Source organism: Pleurodeles waltl, chromosome 6 (assembly GCF_031143425.1).
Source record: "Pleurodeles waltl isolate 20211129_DDA chromosome 6, aPleWal1.hap1.20221129, whole genome shotgun sequence".
Taxonomy (NCBI): Eukaryota; Metazoa; Chordata; class Amphibia; order Caudata; family Salamandridae; genus Pleurodeles; species Pleurodeles waltl.
In genome coordinates, this window is record NC_090445.1 from 853,364,551 (window position 1) to 853,384,269 (window position 19,719).

At 41.1% G+C, this 19,719-nt stretch overlaps 1 protein-coding gene across 3 annotated transcripts in view; it reads right to left on the reverse strand.

The window, feature by feature from the left end:
- ARMH3 (armadillo like helical domain containing 3) overlaps positions 1–19,719 on the reverse strand; it is a 748,421-nt gene that overhangs the window by 471,650 nt on the left and 257,052 nt on the right. For all 3 annotated transcript variants that reach the window (XM_069239576.1, XM_069239578.1, XM_069239579.1), the window contains exon 12: positions 5,315–5,361. In XM_069239576.1, the coding sequence (XP_069095677.1) occupies positions 5,315–5,361 (47 nt within the window). The remainder of the gene's footprint in view (positions 1–5,314; positions 5,362–19,719) is intronic.

Here is a 19,719-nt window from a genome sequence, read left to right on the forward strand (position 1 = left end):
CAGATCGGCCTAATAATAGGCCGATCTGCCCCCAGGGGGGGCAGAAATGGCCTAAAATAAATTGCCCTCCCCCCCAGGGAGCGACCCTTGCCTAAGGGGTCGCTCCCTTTGCGTGAAATTCACGCAAAGAAAAAACTCCCTGGTGTCTAGTGGTTTCTACCCCCCTTGGGGGCAGATTGGCCTCATCAAAATAGGCCAATCTGCCCCCAAGGGGGGCAGAAATGGCCAAAATATAATTTTCCCCCAAGGGGAGCGACCCTTGCCTAAGGGGTCGCTCACCAACACAAAAAAAAAAAAATGAAACAAAAAAAAAAAAAATGGTCCCTGGTGCCTAGAGGTTTCTGCCCCCCCTGGGGGCAGATCAGCCTAATAGTAGGCCGATCTGCCCCCAGGGGGGGCAGAAATGGCCTTCCCGAAAATATGCCCCCCCTGGGAGCGACCCTTGCCCAAGGGGTCGCTCCCTTTTGTCAATAACAATAAAAAATAAAAAAATCTCTGGTGTCTAGTGGTTTCTACCCCCCTTGGTGGCAGATTGGCCTCATCAAAATAGGCCAATCTGCCCCCAAGGGGGGCAGAAATGGCCAAAATATAATTTTCCCCCAAGGGGAGCGACCCTTGCCTAAGGGGTCGCTCCCCACCAAAAAAAAAAAAAATGAAACAAAAAAACAAACAAAAAAAAATAAAATGGTCCCTGGTGCCAAGAGGTTTCTGCCCCCCCTGGGGGCAGAAAAGGCCTTTTAAAAAAAATGCCCCCCCTGGGAGCGACCCTTGCCCAAGGGGTCGCTCCCTTTTGTCAATTTCAATAAAAAAAAAAAAATCCCTGGTGTCTAGTGGGGTTTCAAAAGCCGGATTGCAAGCAATCCGGCTTTTGAAACCCTCGGAGGGACTTCAAAGGGAAGGAAATACTTTTCCTTCCCTTTGAAGCCCCTCCGGGCCTCCCATCGATTGAAAGAGAAATGCTTTGACGTCACAGGGGGGGTGGGGGGGGGGGGGTCGGGGGTGGAAGGGGAAGGTCTTTCCCTTCCATCCCCGACTTGGGGGGGGAGGGGGCTGCACTGGGGGCGCGCTAGCGCGCCCCCAAGTTCCCCTGTGCCATGGACGAGATGATCTCGTCCAAGGCACAGGGGAACTGTAGCCTTGGACGAGATCATCTCGTCCAAGGCACAGAAGCGGTTAAGCTGACAGAGTCAGAGAGTACTGCATCATCACAGAGGATGCTGCCGATGACAGACTTGTGATGTGAAGCCCAGAGTCGAGGATGGGTTGTGCACTGGTGGTCACAAGTGGAGCTGCGAAGAGATGCACTGCCCTGTGTCGGTTCTACCCACAGGGCTACAAATGGGCTGGCAGAGAAGCTTTAGGCCCACTTCCATGGGTCCAGGACTGGGATGGCACCACCTGAGGGGAACGACTCACAGCAGACTGAGTCCAGGTGCTGTATAACGTGCTGGTTTCAAGGTAGTTGAACCCTTTTCCATCCCTGATGCTCTGATCAGGCGGCCAGCCAACTAGCCCATGGAGTCCCGCTGATGGTTCTGGGATAAAGGTGTAAAGGCAACAGATTAGCAGTCTATACTGCAGAGCAACACAGCAGTCTTTCTAAGTCTTTCACAGGTCCAGAAATGTACTGAAAAGATGGGCCTGAGGGTCAATTATATATACCCGGTGCCCACGATGAAGTAGGAGAATGTAATGGAGATTTCCAGCCCCAAAGGTTTTTGCAATTTCCTGCCCCTCTATCCTAGCCCTAGCTAGTCTGGGGTCACTATGGACTAGAGTCAATCCCTTCGTTTGTGTGTTAAAGCATAGCCTTTGTGATGTGCAAGTGTGGTAGGTGACAGCTCCTTGCCCTCATGAAGTCAACGCAGGCCAACCCTGCCAACGTCTATGCTCCTTCGTCTCACTGTCTGGGAGCTATACACAAAGATCAAATGCCAGCTACACCTAGTCATGTGACCCATTAAACAGGTAGCAGGCACCACATGGATGGGACAAGAAAACACCAACTTTCTAAAAGTGCCATTTTAAGAATTCTGAATTAAAAATCAGACTTTACCATCAAAAAGCGTTTTAAATTACAATTCTTTCGACCCCAAACGCGATATTCTTATCTACTCCCAATTGAAAGTTATAACTTATTAAATGCAATCAGTTAACCTAATGTTATCCTATGGGAGATGTAGGCCTTGCTGTAGTGAAAAAGAAATAAAAGAGTTTTTCACTGCCAGGACACGTAAAGGTTAAAAGTACATGTCCAGCTTTTTAAATGCACTGCACCCTGCCCTATGGGCTGTTTAGGGCCTACCCTAGGAGTAACTTATCTATATTAAAAAGGAAGATTTAGGCCTGGCAAAAGGGATTTTTGCCTAGTCGAAATGGCAGTTTAAACTGCAAATTTAGGCCGCACTGCCAGGCCTTGCAAACTTTTATAGGGCTAATTAAACAATTGGCACAGTTAGTGCAATGCAGGTCCCCTACTGGCATTTAATTTACTTGCCCTGGGTACATATAGTACTACTTTACTAGGGACTTACAAGTATAATAAATGTGCCACCTGGGTGTAAAGCAGTTTTACCGGGATTGAAGGAGAGATCACACACACTTTAGTGCTGGTTCGCAGTGGTAAAGTGCCCAGATCAGCAAAAATGGAAGAGTAAGGCAAAAAGTTTGGTGGAAGACCACCCCAAGGCTGAGAGTTCTAACAGCAAGCAAATTGGAGTGACAAGAAATCCAACCATAGTAAGCAATGGGGGGCCTACTCAGCCCACTGGAAGATAACAATAGGTCTTTTCACCAACAGACAGCTTGCACTGTCAGGTAGGCGAAAACTAAAAATGGCAAGACAGATTTACATAAAACCTACATGACGTGAAGCACTCTGGCCTAACCTACCATCTTGTTTTTGGGAGAATCTGTTCAGCCAAAAAACTAGTCAAACAAGATTTTAAAAACTGTATATATTCACAACTTGGCTGTCATGCTGGATTTGTCAAATAAGTCTATCAAAGCTTGCAAAATAAATTAATGTGATTGGACAAGGTCAAATATTCACCCACTGATCTTTGTAGGATCTGGGCACAGCGATTAGCTAAGCATAGCTAAACAATGTATTTACATTTTTGTTGCAGTGGCAATTACTAGATGCGACACTGAGTCCTCAAAAGAAGAGTGTGTGCATATATAATTATAAGGAAAAGGGAAGCATATACCTGGATATTAGAGCAGTTGTGGGAATTCCAGAGCAGTAGATACTGCTCTCAGATTTGTGTCACTAGATTCACAAATCTGTAAGCAGCACTTTGTTTTAATCACAAATGCATAGCCATCTCTGAGAATCCTAAACAAAAAAAGAACAAGCATTTCCAATGCAATAGGTCTTGCAATTGTTTGAGTTGTTAGAGCTATTGGTAGTTTAAACCCATAACAAGACTTTTCTTGCCACATAAATTGCTCAACCCTGCATCATAATTCCTTCTTTTCCTGCCATATAATTGCCAGTGGCCCCACATATAACCAAAGCACTTCCACTTACCCTTTTCCTCTATCTGCAGCAAAAAACTCAAATGTTGCCATTTAGCATTCTAATTTAACTCTGCCATGCTAATCCAATAGAATACAATTTTTACCACCCCACCATCAGAGTTGCTGGCTGGCTAACACAATTCCCCCAAAAAAGACACAAGACAGCCACAGAGGAGAAATAAACTAGAAGGGTCACACAAACATATCAAGAGTGTTCAAATTGTCATAGTGTAACAGGGAGGTTAAACTGGCCTGAATCATGGTCATAATTGTAATAAGGAGAGATTATTAAAACATATTCAATTATCATATAAACCTTTATCAGAAATAAACTTTTGGCATTAGACTATAATGCTCAAACAGCCCCTAGAGGGCACCATACCACAAATATAATTGGTAAGAAACATGGTAATGTAACCATATTGTTTGCCCCTAGAGAGTATAATCTCATGAAAAAAAAGGAAAAGGTAATGCAGTGCAACCATATACTTAGCCCCTGGAGGCCGTAGTGCATTACACATTTTCAAGGCTAGCAGTCCTATTGCAATGACATCACAAACAAGGCCCATAAAACATAACTTCTCCGAGCTGTTAAACAAAAGTTCCAGCCATGAGAGGGCTTAAAAAGGCACTGAATGGTGGGAGGGGGTTATTGTTTTGGAGACCCCACTAACCTAGTGTGGGGACCCACAGATAATGCAGACAGAAAGAACATGTTGTGCTGAACATTTTGTATGTGATCCCATAGTCCTAGGACCACCATCATAGGTCCTATGAGCAAAAATGTTTTGTAAAGTTAATGCTCTGCAAAGCATTAAGGGGAGAGTTTCCGGACTGCTGTGAATATTGTAGTATCGCAGCTCCCGCTGTGCTGGAAGAGCTGCTTTTGCTTTGAGGATTTCTATTTTACGTAACGTACTTACCGATTTCAGATGTTTTAAGGGGAATGCCACAAGAATTTACTCTGATTAGCTAACTGTGAACAATGTGACCAGCGCTCCAATACTGCCGATTTAATTCACACTGTTGTGCCTGCCGCGCTGTGAGCGCCATGGCCGCCATGCAGTACGAAGAGGAGAGACAAAAGAAAAAAAAGATTTCACCCACACTTAAGTATATCGGCAATCGAGCAATAATCCATGTAACAGGAGCAGTCTGCTAGGCATGACAAACACAGCCTCAAGGCGAGACAAACGTAAAGCATTTACCAATGACATTAAGTGATTTTTGAAAGGCACGCCCAGGAACGAATGAAAGTGAGATGTGCATGGGTAAAAGCCCACAATACTTACAACAGGTCAAAGTGCTTGCGCGCTCGACCTAAAAAAAAAAAAAAAAAAAATCGACAGTGCAACAAAGCATACCGGAAGTCTGTGCTGCTGTGCACAGTTAAAAAAACAGTGGATGAGTGGCCTCGGGCAGCGAACGGGTGGTTTGTTTTGGCAATACCATTTGAGATGTTAGCAGTGATGTTATAGGCGTTTCATGAGCACAGTAAGCAGGGGTGTGAGTTTTAGAAAAATTCGGTGATTTTTAGGTTTTGCACTAGAACCTTAACACAACAGTGTTTTTTTCAGTGAATGAGTATGTGTGCGTGGTAATTTGCGACTTATGGTTCTGTGGTTTCTAAGCCTTTGATCTAAAATCCTGCACATATTTGGCTTAAATACTCAACTCACCAAGGCTCAAAGTAACGTGTGAACTATCCTGATGACACAAACACATTTTATGGCTAAAATAAACAAATTCAGTGCCCAGTAAGATTGCGCAGTACAGATAACAATGCACTTACTGAATGGAAAGTTTCTCGTCTGCATCAGCTATGAACATACTGCCAACCTGTGGTTGCAAACAAAATTGCACTTTTAGATTCAACATTTGAAATCGTATCCAACATTTAAAAACATAAATGATATTTGTGCTATGTGTTGTTTTACAACTCAAGTCGCCACTTCACAATTTCTTTATCTATATTTTGCAAAGTAAGACCGGTGACTGGCTTTAATGCAGTGCCTGCTTTGAAGCTTCTGTGACATATAAACAAGTTTAATATGAAATGTAATTGTACCACTTACTCGTCAACAAAAAAAGGAAAAAACTACTTACCTGTAATCCTGGCTCTCCATCAGTGATGGAATAGATAAAGTGCACACTATAAGGATATTGCAAGTCAACGAAGATTTCAGTGACCATATAAACGGTACGAGGCTACAGTCTGAGTCCCTTTATGAAGTCAAAAAACGTAAAGATGTCTTCAAATAACCTTGTTCATGCACAGTTTTACATATGTTAATCCTTATAACAAGTGAGCATTGTCCATGGACCTGACCCCCCTTCCCCCCCCCGGAGATTACTACTTGTCCCCGGTAAGGTGCACCGACACTAACTTCTGATTCATTATTTGGATTCTGCAAATTATAATCATAAAAATCGTGACTTCAATTCCCAGAATGCAAATCACAACAGGTCTCAATGAGCCAATCAAACCTGTCTAATCCTGTGGAGATGGATTTAGTAGCATGCTTCTTGGTAGCCAAGATGACGTCTGTGACCACATTCGGAAGGCAAAAGCCTGCTAAACTGCACAGTAAATCTCCACATATGCAGAAGCAGCGTCTGGCAGCTCGGGTGGATGACGTTACCATCCTTCAGTGAAAGCAGGTTGCTCTGTATAGGAGAGGAAGGCGCAGCTGTTTAAGGTGTGTCAACAGATCGGCATACCAGATCATCCTCGTCAAGAATGGGGCGATCGTATACAGCTGTGCTCGATCCTCCCACGCCTTCCGCAGGATTTTTAGAGCGAAGTAGGATCGACAGAAATGCATACAACATGCCCTGACACCAGTCGAACTTAAAGGCATTGCACACTAACCTATGAGAGGGAAGTGGATCGCAAAAAAAACAGATCAATTCCTTTTCTTAGTCGAAACATCAAGCTGGAGAAGATCACCTCCACCACTTCAGGGAGTAGCTGCCCACTCGTGTACTGCAAATCATATAGTCATGTTGTCCAAATGAGCCCCCAGCCCAGCGAGGAGGGGTGTGTGACAATGGTAGCATGCATGAGCCTGCAGGGATGGAAGATGGAAGTGGGTGAGTAGTCAACAGACATTCCCTCAGGTTAGCGGGGTCAATCCACCGGTGACCAGCGCAGATACGGATGCAAAATTTGCATATGAGCCAAGAGACTTCCTTCCTTGATGTTGCACCCATTTGAGCTCAGGTACCAACACATGCAAAAGGTACTATGGCCAAACCGGGATAAGACCTTCAGGACTAGGATTCAATAGCTCAGACAAATTGGAATCATCGTTTGAATATCTGTGATCCTGAGTAGGACATAAGGTTTTCATAAAGGTTGTGTTAAACACCAGTCCAGTAAAACTTGGCTTCCATGTGGGAGTGAGGTGAGATTTCTGCACCTTAATGGTAAAGCACCCTCAGATCACGGAGGAGAGTAATCATCAGCTGTAAATGTTCCTGGGCCAGTGTAGAGGGCTCTGCATTCAGGAGCCTGTTGTCGAAGTATTGAAATACATGGATTCCCGAACTACACAGTGAGGCTGCTACAACTGCCAGCATATTCATAAAAACACATTAGTGCAGTTGTTAAATAGCACCTGTTGGTGAGGAGAATCAGAAGATGGAAGCATGTATCCTGGAGGACCAGGGACACCAATCAGCCCCCTGAGCCCAGACCAAGAGGACCCAGCTCATCTTAAACTTGTCCTGCCATATAAACTGGTTCAGAAGGCTGACTAAATGAGGTTAGATTAATTCATCCATCTGGTCTGCATCAGTTCACACACACCAAAAAGTAAATGGAATAGAATCCCATGCCCCGCTCACTCAAAGACACCAGATTTAAGGCGTGAATATGCTCTAAAGAAAGAGTCTAGTTAGGAGGAAGGAACTACAAAGAGGTAGAGAACCCACTGATTTATAAAATATCAAAGTTGCAGTAATGCCACAGTGTATAGTCAAGAATTGATGCATCGAGGCTGCACGTTCAGTTCAAGTGCATTTATTGATGATAATTTGGCCTGAGATCAAGAACACTTGTTGAAATCTTGTTAAATAAAGGTCTCTTTAGCATGTGGAGAAACGTGTTTCGCCCCCTTGTGGTGGATTCACCTGGGGCTTTTTCAAGGCTGCAAATAATAGATAGTAATAGAATCAAGTAATGAAACAGTGGAGGTATTAGAGTATAGTGTAAGTAAAGGGAATAACGAAATATAGCCCATTAGTTCAGTGTAGTGATAGAGGAAGGAAAAGGAAAAAGTGTCTTGGTTTTAAGTGAAGATCTTATTCAACCGATAATCCTGTGACTTAGCCCAGGACGGTGAAAGAAACAATAAGTAAGTGTTCATGGTAGTAGGTGTTAGAGGTTCATGCACATGGAATTGTGCCGCCTTTAAGGGCGAGACTAGTGCTGGCAGAAATAAATTATGGTTTTATCCCATTAATATTTGTGTATTAATAAGGATTAGTAAATAATATCTGATAGTAAATATAGCAAAGAAAAGTCATACCTAATGTTGTTCATCAAAAACAGTCTGTTTTTAAATCACAGAGAGTAATCTGAATAGAGACAATATATTATAAGTACATATTCTCCTCATAGTCTAATGATAACACATATGAATATTAGATATAGTATAGCCTTATAGTAAGAAGATTCTGTATTCAGATCAATTCAGAAGTTGTGAGACTATTCCATGTCATCAAGATAGGAGAACATTAGTATAATATTTAAATATATCCAATCCTATAGCATGGACTCAAAGAAGAACCTACGATGTCAAATCAATTCTAACAACCAGGTGAGAATCTCACTTTTCTGGATATTCACAAAACGAGAAAAAATAATATTATATTCTAAGAAGTAGGATAGTACAAAATAAGAGGTCTCAATGCACACACTATGTTGAATCAGGATAAGTACATCATGGGTGACGTATCTTTCAATTTATATAAATAGCATGACCTGCGAGAGCGAGACATAGCAAGGCTAGAATAGCCTTCAGTACATTAGTGCTTAGTGTAAGGATAATGTAGGAGAAACGGCTGGAAGTCGAGTTGATATCCTATTATCTATGTTATTATTTAAGCAAAAAAATGAGATATTGTCATAATCTATAGGAAAACACAATGACGAGTACATGTTTATCGAGGTACTTTTATATACATGTAGAACCCGTTTTTGAGGGTGAGATGTAAAAAGCAGAAAAATTCTAAGTATGGTATGGGTTAAAGTATACGAGGTGTACATCATATTTATCGATAGTTCGCATATGAAAACTGAGCACGGAATATATGAAGAAAGTAGTTTAATGGCCTGGTAGATATGTTGAATCCTATATAAAGAGGGGTTATGGAACGTTCCAGGACGGATCTCTTACCGGTCTTATAGTTGAAGAATGTCTCGGGATTAATGCTGTGATCGGTAATACGATGTCCTAGCCGGCGCCATATTGAATGAGATAACATGGAGAAGTCCTTCTCCTGTTTTTATTAAACACAAGGAGACAAGTTCCTACTTCTATTTCCTAGACCCCAGTAAGGCTGGAAAAAGTATGTGTAGTTGCGTAAGCCATATTTGATGGATCATATTTGTCTCTGGATTAGTCCTGCATCAGTATTAGGGCCTTTTATTGAATGAAGTACATGCAATAATCCTTCTTCTGTTTCTAATGAACAATAAAGTGCGAGCTCCTACTTCTGTTTCCTTAGCCCCGATATGGCTAATATGAGAGTATGTGGTACATTGGCCATATTTGAACGATCTTATTTCTAAGTAAATATCAAGGAAAGCGGCCGTGTATTGATCAAGGGGGTCAAAAATGAGAGGTCCTTATAAATTCAAAAATATGTCTATGATTAGGATGAAATCTCATAAATCCATTTAAGGTGAAAGCAGTAAAGGTTTACCTGGGAACCAGTAAACAGCTAATCATGGCAAAATAAGTCATAATGTTTAGGGATGCTCTAGCATGTTGTAATAAATATAATTAGAGTTATTGAAGTGTGGTGTATTCCCCAAAGCAATCTCTTGAGGATGGGCAGTAACATGTTTACATCATACATGTATATAGCACAGATAAATGATGTTAGACCTTGGTTTGTTGTACATTAGAGGGGTACATGTAACACCCTATGTATAGATAATATTATAGTAAGAACATTTGAGCTGCTTAAAGAACATGAAAACAGAGACAATAAAACAGAACTTTCATAACTAATTGGTGTAAATATAGTTCATCAATGGAGCCAGTACTGCCATTCAGGATCCTTGTTAAGACCACACTGAACAGTGTCAAAACGAATAATAAGCTTGCTTTCGTTTTGTCGCAGTTTAAGTTCAAAGTTGCCTCCCCATGGGTGCTGTTTGAGTTTTATTAGGCCACAGAAAGTAAACGATTGTGTATGGGGGTGACATTTGACAAAATGTTCATCCAGTAGAAGTCTTGAGTCATCCTTCTGTATATTCAGGTAGTGTTCCTGTATTCGTATTTTGAGTGCTCTAGTTGTACTTCCTATAAAAGCCATTTTGCAAGGGCAGATGATAAGATAAACTGTATTGGTACCCTCGCAGTTAATAAAGTCACATATTGTGAATTGTTGATCATCGATTGAGATACTTTTAGATTTTGTCAGACCAAGTTTACAAATGGAGCAATTTGTGCAGGTGTAGAAGCCAGACGTGGATCTCATGTAGTATTGGATGGTTTTCCTTTCTTGATAAAAGGAAGAGCATAGTTTATCTCTGAGATTCTGAGCTCTTTTAAAGCCCATCTGTGGAGCAGGAGAAATATGCTGATTAATGGAGGGGTTTTTATTGAGTAGGTATCAGTGTTTGTGAAGTAATTTTCGAATATGTTGTTGACTGTTGTGGAAACATGTAATGAAGCGGATGGGTATGGTCTGAGTAGTTGTTTTGTTCAGGATTATAGTACGATTTATTTTGGCAAAGTGTTCTTTGGTGTTTTTCAAGCTGGAGGAATTATATCCTCTTCTGAAAAGGCGCTCCGAGATTTCAGAGGATACTGTCTCAAAATCGTCCCAATTGCTACAGTTGAGTCTGGCCCTTCTGAATTCTCCTGCCGGTACATTGCGAATTGTGCTATGTGGAGGACAGCTTGATACATGTAGGATGGAATTAGTTGCTGTGTTCTTTCTATGAAAACGGATATGTAGTCTGTTGTTGTTAATGTACAGAGTAAGGTCCAGATATTCAAGTGTTGTTTTTTAAATTTGGTAGGTCACTTCAATATTCCATTTGTTAGGTGTGAGGGAGTTCAGAAATTCCTGAAGGAGGGACTCTTGGCCCTGCCAGATGAGAAGGATATCATCAATGTAACGGCCCCAGAAAATAATCTGCTGTGAGTGATGTTCCAGGTCTTCATTCCAGAGCCAGTGTTGTTCGACTGCGCCCAGTGGCGTACAGAGAAGCAAAGCGAGCTCCCCCAGCTGTACCTTGTAACTGGAGAAAATATTGTCCTTTAAAAAGGAAGAAATTGTTTGTGAGACAAAAGGACAGCATATCTATGAAAATTTAGTTCCTTTCAAGCAGATGTACTGATCGTGCTGAAAGACACTTCTGGCCTGCCTCAATCCGATCATGGTGATTAATAGAAGTATAGCGGCTGACTACATCTACAGTTGCGAGTATGCAGTCAGGTTACCAATCAATATTTTGGAGTTTCTGTAATATGTCTTTGGGATCTTTGATAAAGGAAGCTAGATTCTTCATAAAAGGTTGTAGTTCTGAATCAATGAAGATACCCAAATTAGGACAGATAGAATTAATGCCTGAAATAATGGGTCTCCCCTTGGGTGGGTGGCCTCCCTTGTGTATTTTAGGTAGAAGGTATAGGGTAGGGGTAGTTGGATGTTCAATGAATAAGAAAGTTCTCTCTTCTGGGGCGAGAATTTCTCTCGAGCACAAGTAGTCAAGTAATTCCTTGAGTTTGGTTTGGACCTCCTTTGTAGGATTACCTAAGAGTTTTTTTTATAGCAAATTATGTCATTGATTTATTGGTAGACTTTTTGGAGATAACCACTTTTATTGAGGATGACAATGTTACCTCCCTTGCCTGCTTCTTTTATAAGAATAGTATTGTCTTCTTGTAATTCTCAAATTGCCTTTCTTTGTTTGCAATTGGTATTGAAAGGAAGATATTTCTGTTTTTTGACATATTTTTGGTGTTCTTGGTCAAGATCCTCCATCATAGCTGTGAAGAATAAATCAATAGAGATACCTGATGGTAATATAAGTGTAAAGGTTGATTTAATTGGTAGATTGGATTGTTTATGAAATGATGTATCAATGTTGAGTTCAATGGCTATTTCAGTGAGTGATTGTTCTTGCTCCTTAGTTCTAGAGAGATTACTAAGTAGTTGCGTTGTCCCCAAATACTGGACTGTGAAGTCACTCGAGATGAGTTGTTGAAAGGATATAATTTTTCTTTGTTCTAAAGTGGAAAAGAAGGATTTAAGTTTTAGTTTTCTTGTGAATTTAAACAGGTCAATTTTAGTTTGCACCAAGTCCCAACGATGAGTCGGGCAAAATGAAAGGCCCTTGGTCAAAATATCAATTTGGGGTGTGAATAAAGTTTGTTTAGATAAATTAACCATCAGTTCTTTGTTTGATCTTTGTGCCTGGCTTCCTTTCTGCGAGCTCGTGTCTGTATTCCTGATATATTTGTCTCTTGTGTTTTAGAACCTGGTGGTTTTATACGACTGTCCTGTGCCGTTACTGACCTCTTTGTAAAAATGTACTGTGGGTCTACTTGGCTGTCTTTTTTCACTTTTTTCCGGTGAGTCTATCATTTGATGATGGTAGTGTTTCAGAGCAGTAAGTTAGTTCTGTAATCGAGTTTGATGTCTTAATGCTGTCGTATTTCTTACCAAATGTGTACACTCTACCAAGTTGGTAGTCTGTGAGATCTTGTCTAAATTTCCTAGTTTTTCTCTGAATGATATCCTCTTCATATTGGTCAATGATTTTATTAAGAATTTCATAGTTTTTCATCGAAATGTCGCCCAATTGGCCTCTTCAATTTGTTTGTTAAGTATATCCACTTCATTCCAATATTTTTTCATATTCCGCTTGTGCTATGTCTATTAGTTGTCGTATCATGTTATTGGAAGCTGTCGGCAGATTGGCTTCCCACTATTGAAGTCTTTCTTGGGATGTGGTCTCAATAGGAGGAAAGATCAAAATCCTTAGGCCTCTTGGTATAAGATCATGCTCAAGGTATTTTGTAAGTGAGGCAGCCTTCCACCATTTTGAAGTCTCTTTTTAACAGCTCATTCCAGAGATTGAAAAGTACTTTTAGCGGAAAATAGGTTTGTAGTAGTAGGTCGATTCGGGCCAGCACCAGATGTATTGAATACTTGATCAAGCCTACTACTCCTTTGTACTCGTCTAGTTAGGCAATTCACCAAGTTGATTCAAACAAATGTAGCAGAATAATTGTTCACGTCTCGGGCTTAATGGGAGGGAGACAAGAGTAGTTCAGAAAGCAGAGTTAGGCCCATTTCTTCCTTCCTAGAAAATGTTAGGAGGAAGGGAAGGGTGCACCCAGGTGGACCAACTGGAGCACAGGGGTATCTTGCAATACTCTCCCTCTCAGTAACAAAATGGGAGACCCTCCCCACCAGAAAGTTATGACATGAAGTGGTAAAGTCAGAGAGGTTAGAGGCAGCCGGGAAGGGGAATGGATAACCTGCAGATGTCTCCTAGATGTACTCCTGGATGGGCTGAAATGGTTGTCAATTCACGGACTTCACAGCCCTAGAATAGTCACAGAATATTTGGACTGGTTCATCTGCCGAAAATGGGAGATCAGGCCAAAGGCACGCGCCACACCCCTTTTCTTGAACTTTTTCCAAGGCAGGGTCAATCGTTTCCCCAAAAAAAAAAAAAAGCCACTTGCAATTGAAGAGCATGGCAATGAGAGTAGCCTGGTCATCTCTTGAAAATCCAGTGGAACTCATCCAAGCATTTTGAGACAGTGTGTCAACTGTACCCATAGTGCAAATAAACAGTGTCTAGAGTCAGTTTGAAGGCCTCTGTCTTCTGAACAACTGTGTGATAGAGGAGATCTCCTCTGAAGTAAGGCCAGAGGCATAGCATATGTTCCTTTCTGGTGAAGTACCTAGACCACTGGCATCTTGCAACTCATGAGTATTTTAAGGTGGAGATGCCTCCATAACAAGACATCAGCATGTAAGCAGACATTTCCTCTAAGCATCTGAATCTTTGAGCCCTGGGGAGAGGTTCACAGAGTGGTTCATCATCAAAATGCACCTCGCCTTCTCTTTTGTCCTAAAGATAATGTGCTCTCTCATTGAGCCCTTGGCTGGCACCAGAGAATATTTATTGGGCTTCTTCATTATCGATTTTGAGACCTGAGGCAAAAGGGACCCAAACCATCAGGCACAGGGCCTTTGTTAGCATATCGTTGAGAAAACCTGGCTCAATAACATAAATATGGACAAATGTGAACCCCAACTTTCACCAAATGCCAAATCACTAGGACACCAATACCCCTCTCCAGAAACACACTTCCAACATAACAAAGACAGTCTGGAACCAGCTATCTACCCTAAGGGTGTGGATCAGGTGCAGAATACGCATATATCTACCCATCAGTCCTATATGAATGACCCAGTGCTCTGAAGGTCCTGACTGCATTGCTTCAGGAGAGGATTGAGGGATACAGAGTATAGGTACCATCTGGACAGGAGCTTTGCACTCAGAGCACTACTTTATGTTAAATACCTTGTAACAGCAAGAAGAACTACTTGTCCCATAAAGCCGCAAGACTCACAACACTCACCAAAGAGGGGAAGCCATCTTGAATGCCTAAAGTACAAGTTCCTTAGTGGCAATAGCATCCTATTTTTTAAAAACATCTGTTTATTGGTTTTGCAACAAAACAGATGTATACAAACACAAACTAACAGTTACTAGCTATAACCTTGAGTTCCGCAATCCAGCTCATATACATGCCCACTCTTGATAGACTATGCCATATAACTGGTCTCATCTGGCACCTCCCATCCCCCCTCCCCCAATGTCCCTCCAGGTGTAGTTTATGTCTTGGTGTTCCTCACAGCAGCCCAGCCGGCATCAAAACTTTGCAGATCCAGCCCCATCTCCTTCCCCATCATCTCCAATTTTGTTGCCACGGGCCCAAACCTTTTCAAATTTGCAAAAAGATTTATAAACCAATTCCTCAGACCTCATAAACCATTTAAGGTTCGACTACCACACAGCTATTTTTGGAGGCAACATGGCACCCTAGTGACGGACTACGTCCAGTCTAGCTATCATTACTGTGACATTACAGAAGAGTCACATGTACCTGTCCAGGGATTGTTCTCACCAGATACTCAGCTTCACTAAGATCAGGGTGAGACTCAAGGTGTTACAATAACTCATGACAGTGTGTTGCGAACTGTATCTCAGTAGCGTCAGTTGTGGGCAGCCCCACTGGGTGTGCAATAGTGTACCTTGTTGCCTTCAACCACTATGGCATCGGTCTTCCTCTACCTTCCCCATCGCTAGCAGCCTTGATCTAATAAAGTACACCAAGTGCAATATCTGTAATTGTACGAACCTGAACGCTGCCCATATAGCCACTCCCCTTGTGTAGCTGCACGCATCTACAAAGGTGCCATCCTCAAGCCTCCCTAGGGCTAGTTCCAATCTGTCCCTTAGTGTGGTGAGCGAGGGTAGGCCATTGATAAGCAGTGTGACATAGATCTGTGACACCACATGCTTGTGTAGGGGAGTACTCAGGACTCAACTCCAACGTTGCTTCCTCCGCTACGTCACAGTCTGCCTGTGTGACTCCTCACAATGTGTGCCAGCTGCACATAGTGGAGGAGTTGCATAGTCACCATGTTGTACTGTGCCTGTAACTCCCCGTAATCTTTGATTTCGGGACCTTGTAGAATTCAACTGGGGCTTTTCTACTTTTAGCTGAGTCACGGCTTCAGAAATTTCAGACTCAGGTATTACAACAAAACCAGTCAGGTCGCCCAGTCCTTCTTCCTCCCTGATTGGTACAACAGACTCAGGTGGTCAGTAAAGACCTGGGGGGGTGCCTTCCGTTGTCGCCACTGGTTTTGCACCCTGTCTGCTCAACCTGTGGATCAATCCCTGCCCTTCATCTCTGTGGGCAAGCCATGCTAGGAGCTTCCATGCTTTATTGCCCACCTCCGAGATTGGCTTGCTTACTGCAGTGGTGTTCTCCCCTCCTGGTTAACCTGGACCCTATACTACTCTAGCAACAGCTCTATCCGCTGCACCAACTTCACCTTGAGGGAAGCTAGGTAGTCTGCCTTTTCCTGCAATAGTTGCTCCTCCAACTCCCTGTGGTCTTTCACTCTCTCCTTCCTTTTCCCCCCATGTGGGTTATGACATGTCCCCAATAACCATTTTATTTGATTCCCATAGGTTTACACTAGAGCCCACCGACCTTGTGTTTTCTCTGAAGTAGTGGTCAGTTGTTTGGATTCTGGACCTTCAGGTATTCCAGTCTGGCATATCCCAGGGGTCCAGTCTCAAACCCAACTGCATTTGGGTACCACTGCCTGTAGGCTGGCCATGAGGGGGAAGGCGGTGGGGTGGTAGTGGTGGAGGGGGGCAGGGGTGCCTCCTGTGAGGTACCACTAGTCACTAAGCTTTCCCACTCTATGCTTGGGCACCATGAGATAGTCAAGTTAGGACATGGCACACATGGAGTTGGAAGCATAGGAGTACTGCAACAGTCTAGGGAGATTTACCCTCCACAGGTTCGTCATCTATATCGCTTCCAGGAAAACGTGCAGGCGTGTCATCTTTCTGTAAGTCCCCCTGTAGAGTGAGGTAGAAGTCCTCTCCCACCACCAAGATGACATCCGGTACCTCTGTGATCAACTAGTCCAGTTTGTTGAGCCCTGCCGCTTGCAGGCCTGGGGGAAAACAGGTCAGGATGCCACTGCCAGGCTCATTCCATTCCACTGAATTTGTTCTACCAACTTTCTGTAAACACAGTCATAAATGTGAAGTGGAATATATCAGTTGTAGTACTTGCTGCCAACATTCAAAGTCACATATATTGGTCTCAAAATGTAATGGCTAATGTAGGTGATGCAATCAAAGATATCATGGATTATGTTACCCATGATGTAATAATAAGGGGTTAAAATGTTATGATTATTAAGTCAACACTAGCATTAGTAATATATATAAGTAGAAACAAAGTAATCACTGCTAATATAAAGGTAACCAAGAGGGGACTTATAGTGGCTACAATTATAAGTGAAGGGAAATGGACACTCCACCAAGCTCTATACTAACAACCCAACTGTTGGAAATATGAACCCAGATATGAAGAAAGCAAGGTGTTCAATGACTGTAGGCTCAGAAGAGATCCTGATGATTGTATTAAAACCAACAGTACTTTTATGACTTTTATTACATTTTTAAAAAAAACCTGCATGAGACTGGCATCCCAACTTCCTTGATGGGATGTATCCTTGTTCCACTTTATAAGTGATATAGCTGAAAGGTTTGGATGGTCCCTCATGCTGTAGTATTCAGCTATACGTGTTAGAAAATGCATCAAGTTAACGTAGAATTAGGAGTTTAAAATGTAGTACTGTCAACACATAGCCATGTTAAATGTCCACATGTATAATCAAATTAAAAAAATACTGATGGTATCTAAGCTTTATTTAATGTTAATCAAACTAAAGTCATGTAATCACGCATTTTGGACTTTGCACTAACATAATATATTAAAACAGGATTGAATTTCTAATGATTTATATTTTAACTATGTGTGCAAATTTATATAAATGTAGTAGTGCATCATAAATATTGAAATATGCCACCGGCAATAATTTGTTTTGAATTAATGTAACATGAACACTAATGAACTGCATTTATGTTAAAATTACAATTTGCATAATGAAATTGATGCTTTATTTGAATGTAAACATGTTATTTTATTTTTGTGTTAGCTTAACTGAGGCATAATTCATTTTTGTGACTATGCAAAAATTGCAATGTCATTTTGCTTAACGTGGAATTTCTTTCACATTTCTTTCCTATGAGCAGCTAGTTGATAATAGTATAATGCATAGTTTGGATATAGACAGATGTATAGTTTTGGCCTTGAAATGAGAACATCCTGGATTATGGACTAAAAGTTTAAACACTCGTTGCAACTTTGCATGGAATCGGATGGAGAGATGGTGTTCTCATAACATACATGGAAAGGATGGCAGTGTAACTTTTGGAGTCATTTGATTGATTTCAATTAGATGGTATCCCTTTCAAGGTAACATGGACTGACCATTTTGGCAAATCGGATTAATGTGGTCATTTTACTATAATGACAGACATCTGGATTTGAGTCACAGTTCCCGAGATAATCCCTGCTGATTCTGATTGCTGACTGAGAATCCCGTATGCCTAGCCCCTTGGAGAGGTATCTTCCTCTCTGCATTTTGCCCCATGAGATGTCTTGTTAGAGTTTAGATATTTTCCCTTGTGTCTTTTCAGAAGACTCCTGACCGAGCTTCTGACCTGCTGATGCTTTCACTTATTACCTGTCTTATGCCAACCTTAGTTAGTTATCTGATGACAGAACTTATCTTTTTCTTTTTCCAAATTATGTTTGTCCTTTTTTGTATTTTTTATCTTTTGTCCACATATCTCCTAATTTGGTTAGCAGTAGGGTTTATCCTCTATGTTCAGCTCTTTGACTTTGTAACTTGAAACTGAACTAATGCTATGTAGAAATGAGCAACCTTTACTTTCTAAGTAGCAGATTTTGTTGCTTATGTTTTGTGTAATCTTAATTGAAAGGCTTGTAATTCTAACGTTATTTTGTTTGTATTTATTTTGCTGCCTCGGTCAATCCTTGGTGATTCTTTATTTTTATAATCTTGTGCTTAGAATTGTTTACATGATTTTGAGCTTGAGTTTGTAAATAAAAGTAAACCTTAACCTGATTTCTGACTGGAATTTCCCTTGTATGGCCACATTGGTCATACTGTAAAATGTGTTTGGTTTGTATTTGAAATTGTGTAATGGTTCTACAACACCCTTAACAGCGTCCAAAGATCTATAGACCTCAAAGAGCATTCGATTCCTGCAAAAGATGAAAGATGCATCAAGCAAGTGAAAAGGACAAGTTAATCACCCTGAAAGTACAATTGTATCAAATTATTTGACTTTACTACTGAGCTTATTGCTAAATGCCTTCTTGGAGTGGGTGTAGAAATAAAACATTTTAGGAAAAAAATCAAGTTTTAGTAAAAATAAAATAAAAGAATCCCCCCACCCTTGCTAAACTATGTTAATGTATGTTTTAATATACAAATATCCTAAATCTGAGTATAAGCCCATTTACGTTGGCGGAATAGATTTTTCTACAGTGTTCAAAATGGTGGACAGGCCCATTTTAAGGCCTAATTTGCTAGTCCAATAAGGATACCCAACTGGCATGTTAAGATGTGGAATAGAGTTCATATCAGTCAGATAAAGGCCTTAAAAACAAAGGAGATAACAAGAAATGGGTTAAACCAAGAATACCTTTTTGCTCAGCTTCTTTTCTCATTATAGCAGCATCACTTTTTAAAGATATTACAAAATCACCCCCAACACTGGGCTCTTCTTCCATGAATACATTGATTATGCAAATTATATGATTATCACTGATTTAACCCTGATAAGTTTACAATGTGGTCATGACCATTATCATTATATTCCCCAAAACATTTTATTTTTAAATAAACCCGTAAAATTATTGTTCTGAAGAAGAGTTGAATTTAAATGGAATCTAAGGAAAAAAAAAATGGAAAATGTGCTACATAATGTTTACTTGGGTATGGCATTTTCCCAACCTAACAAATATTGTCCAACTGATCAAAGACAATGTGATGTGAAGACAATGGCAAAACCAGCCGGTCTGCACTCACTATCAATAATTGGGTAAAATGCACTTTCTAAAAATATATAATTGAAAGAAGCCACCAAAAAGTTTATAAGGGATCCAATTTAAATAGTTAAGTTTTTCAACAAGTTTGTAGGCAAAATTCTGAGAAGTATATGAAATTTGAATAAATCTGCACAAGTAGAAGCACTTTACTTGGAATCTGGATTGATCACCACATAGAACAGTGCACGGG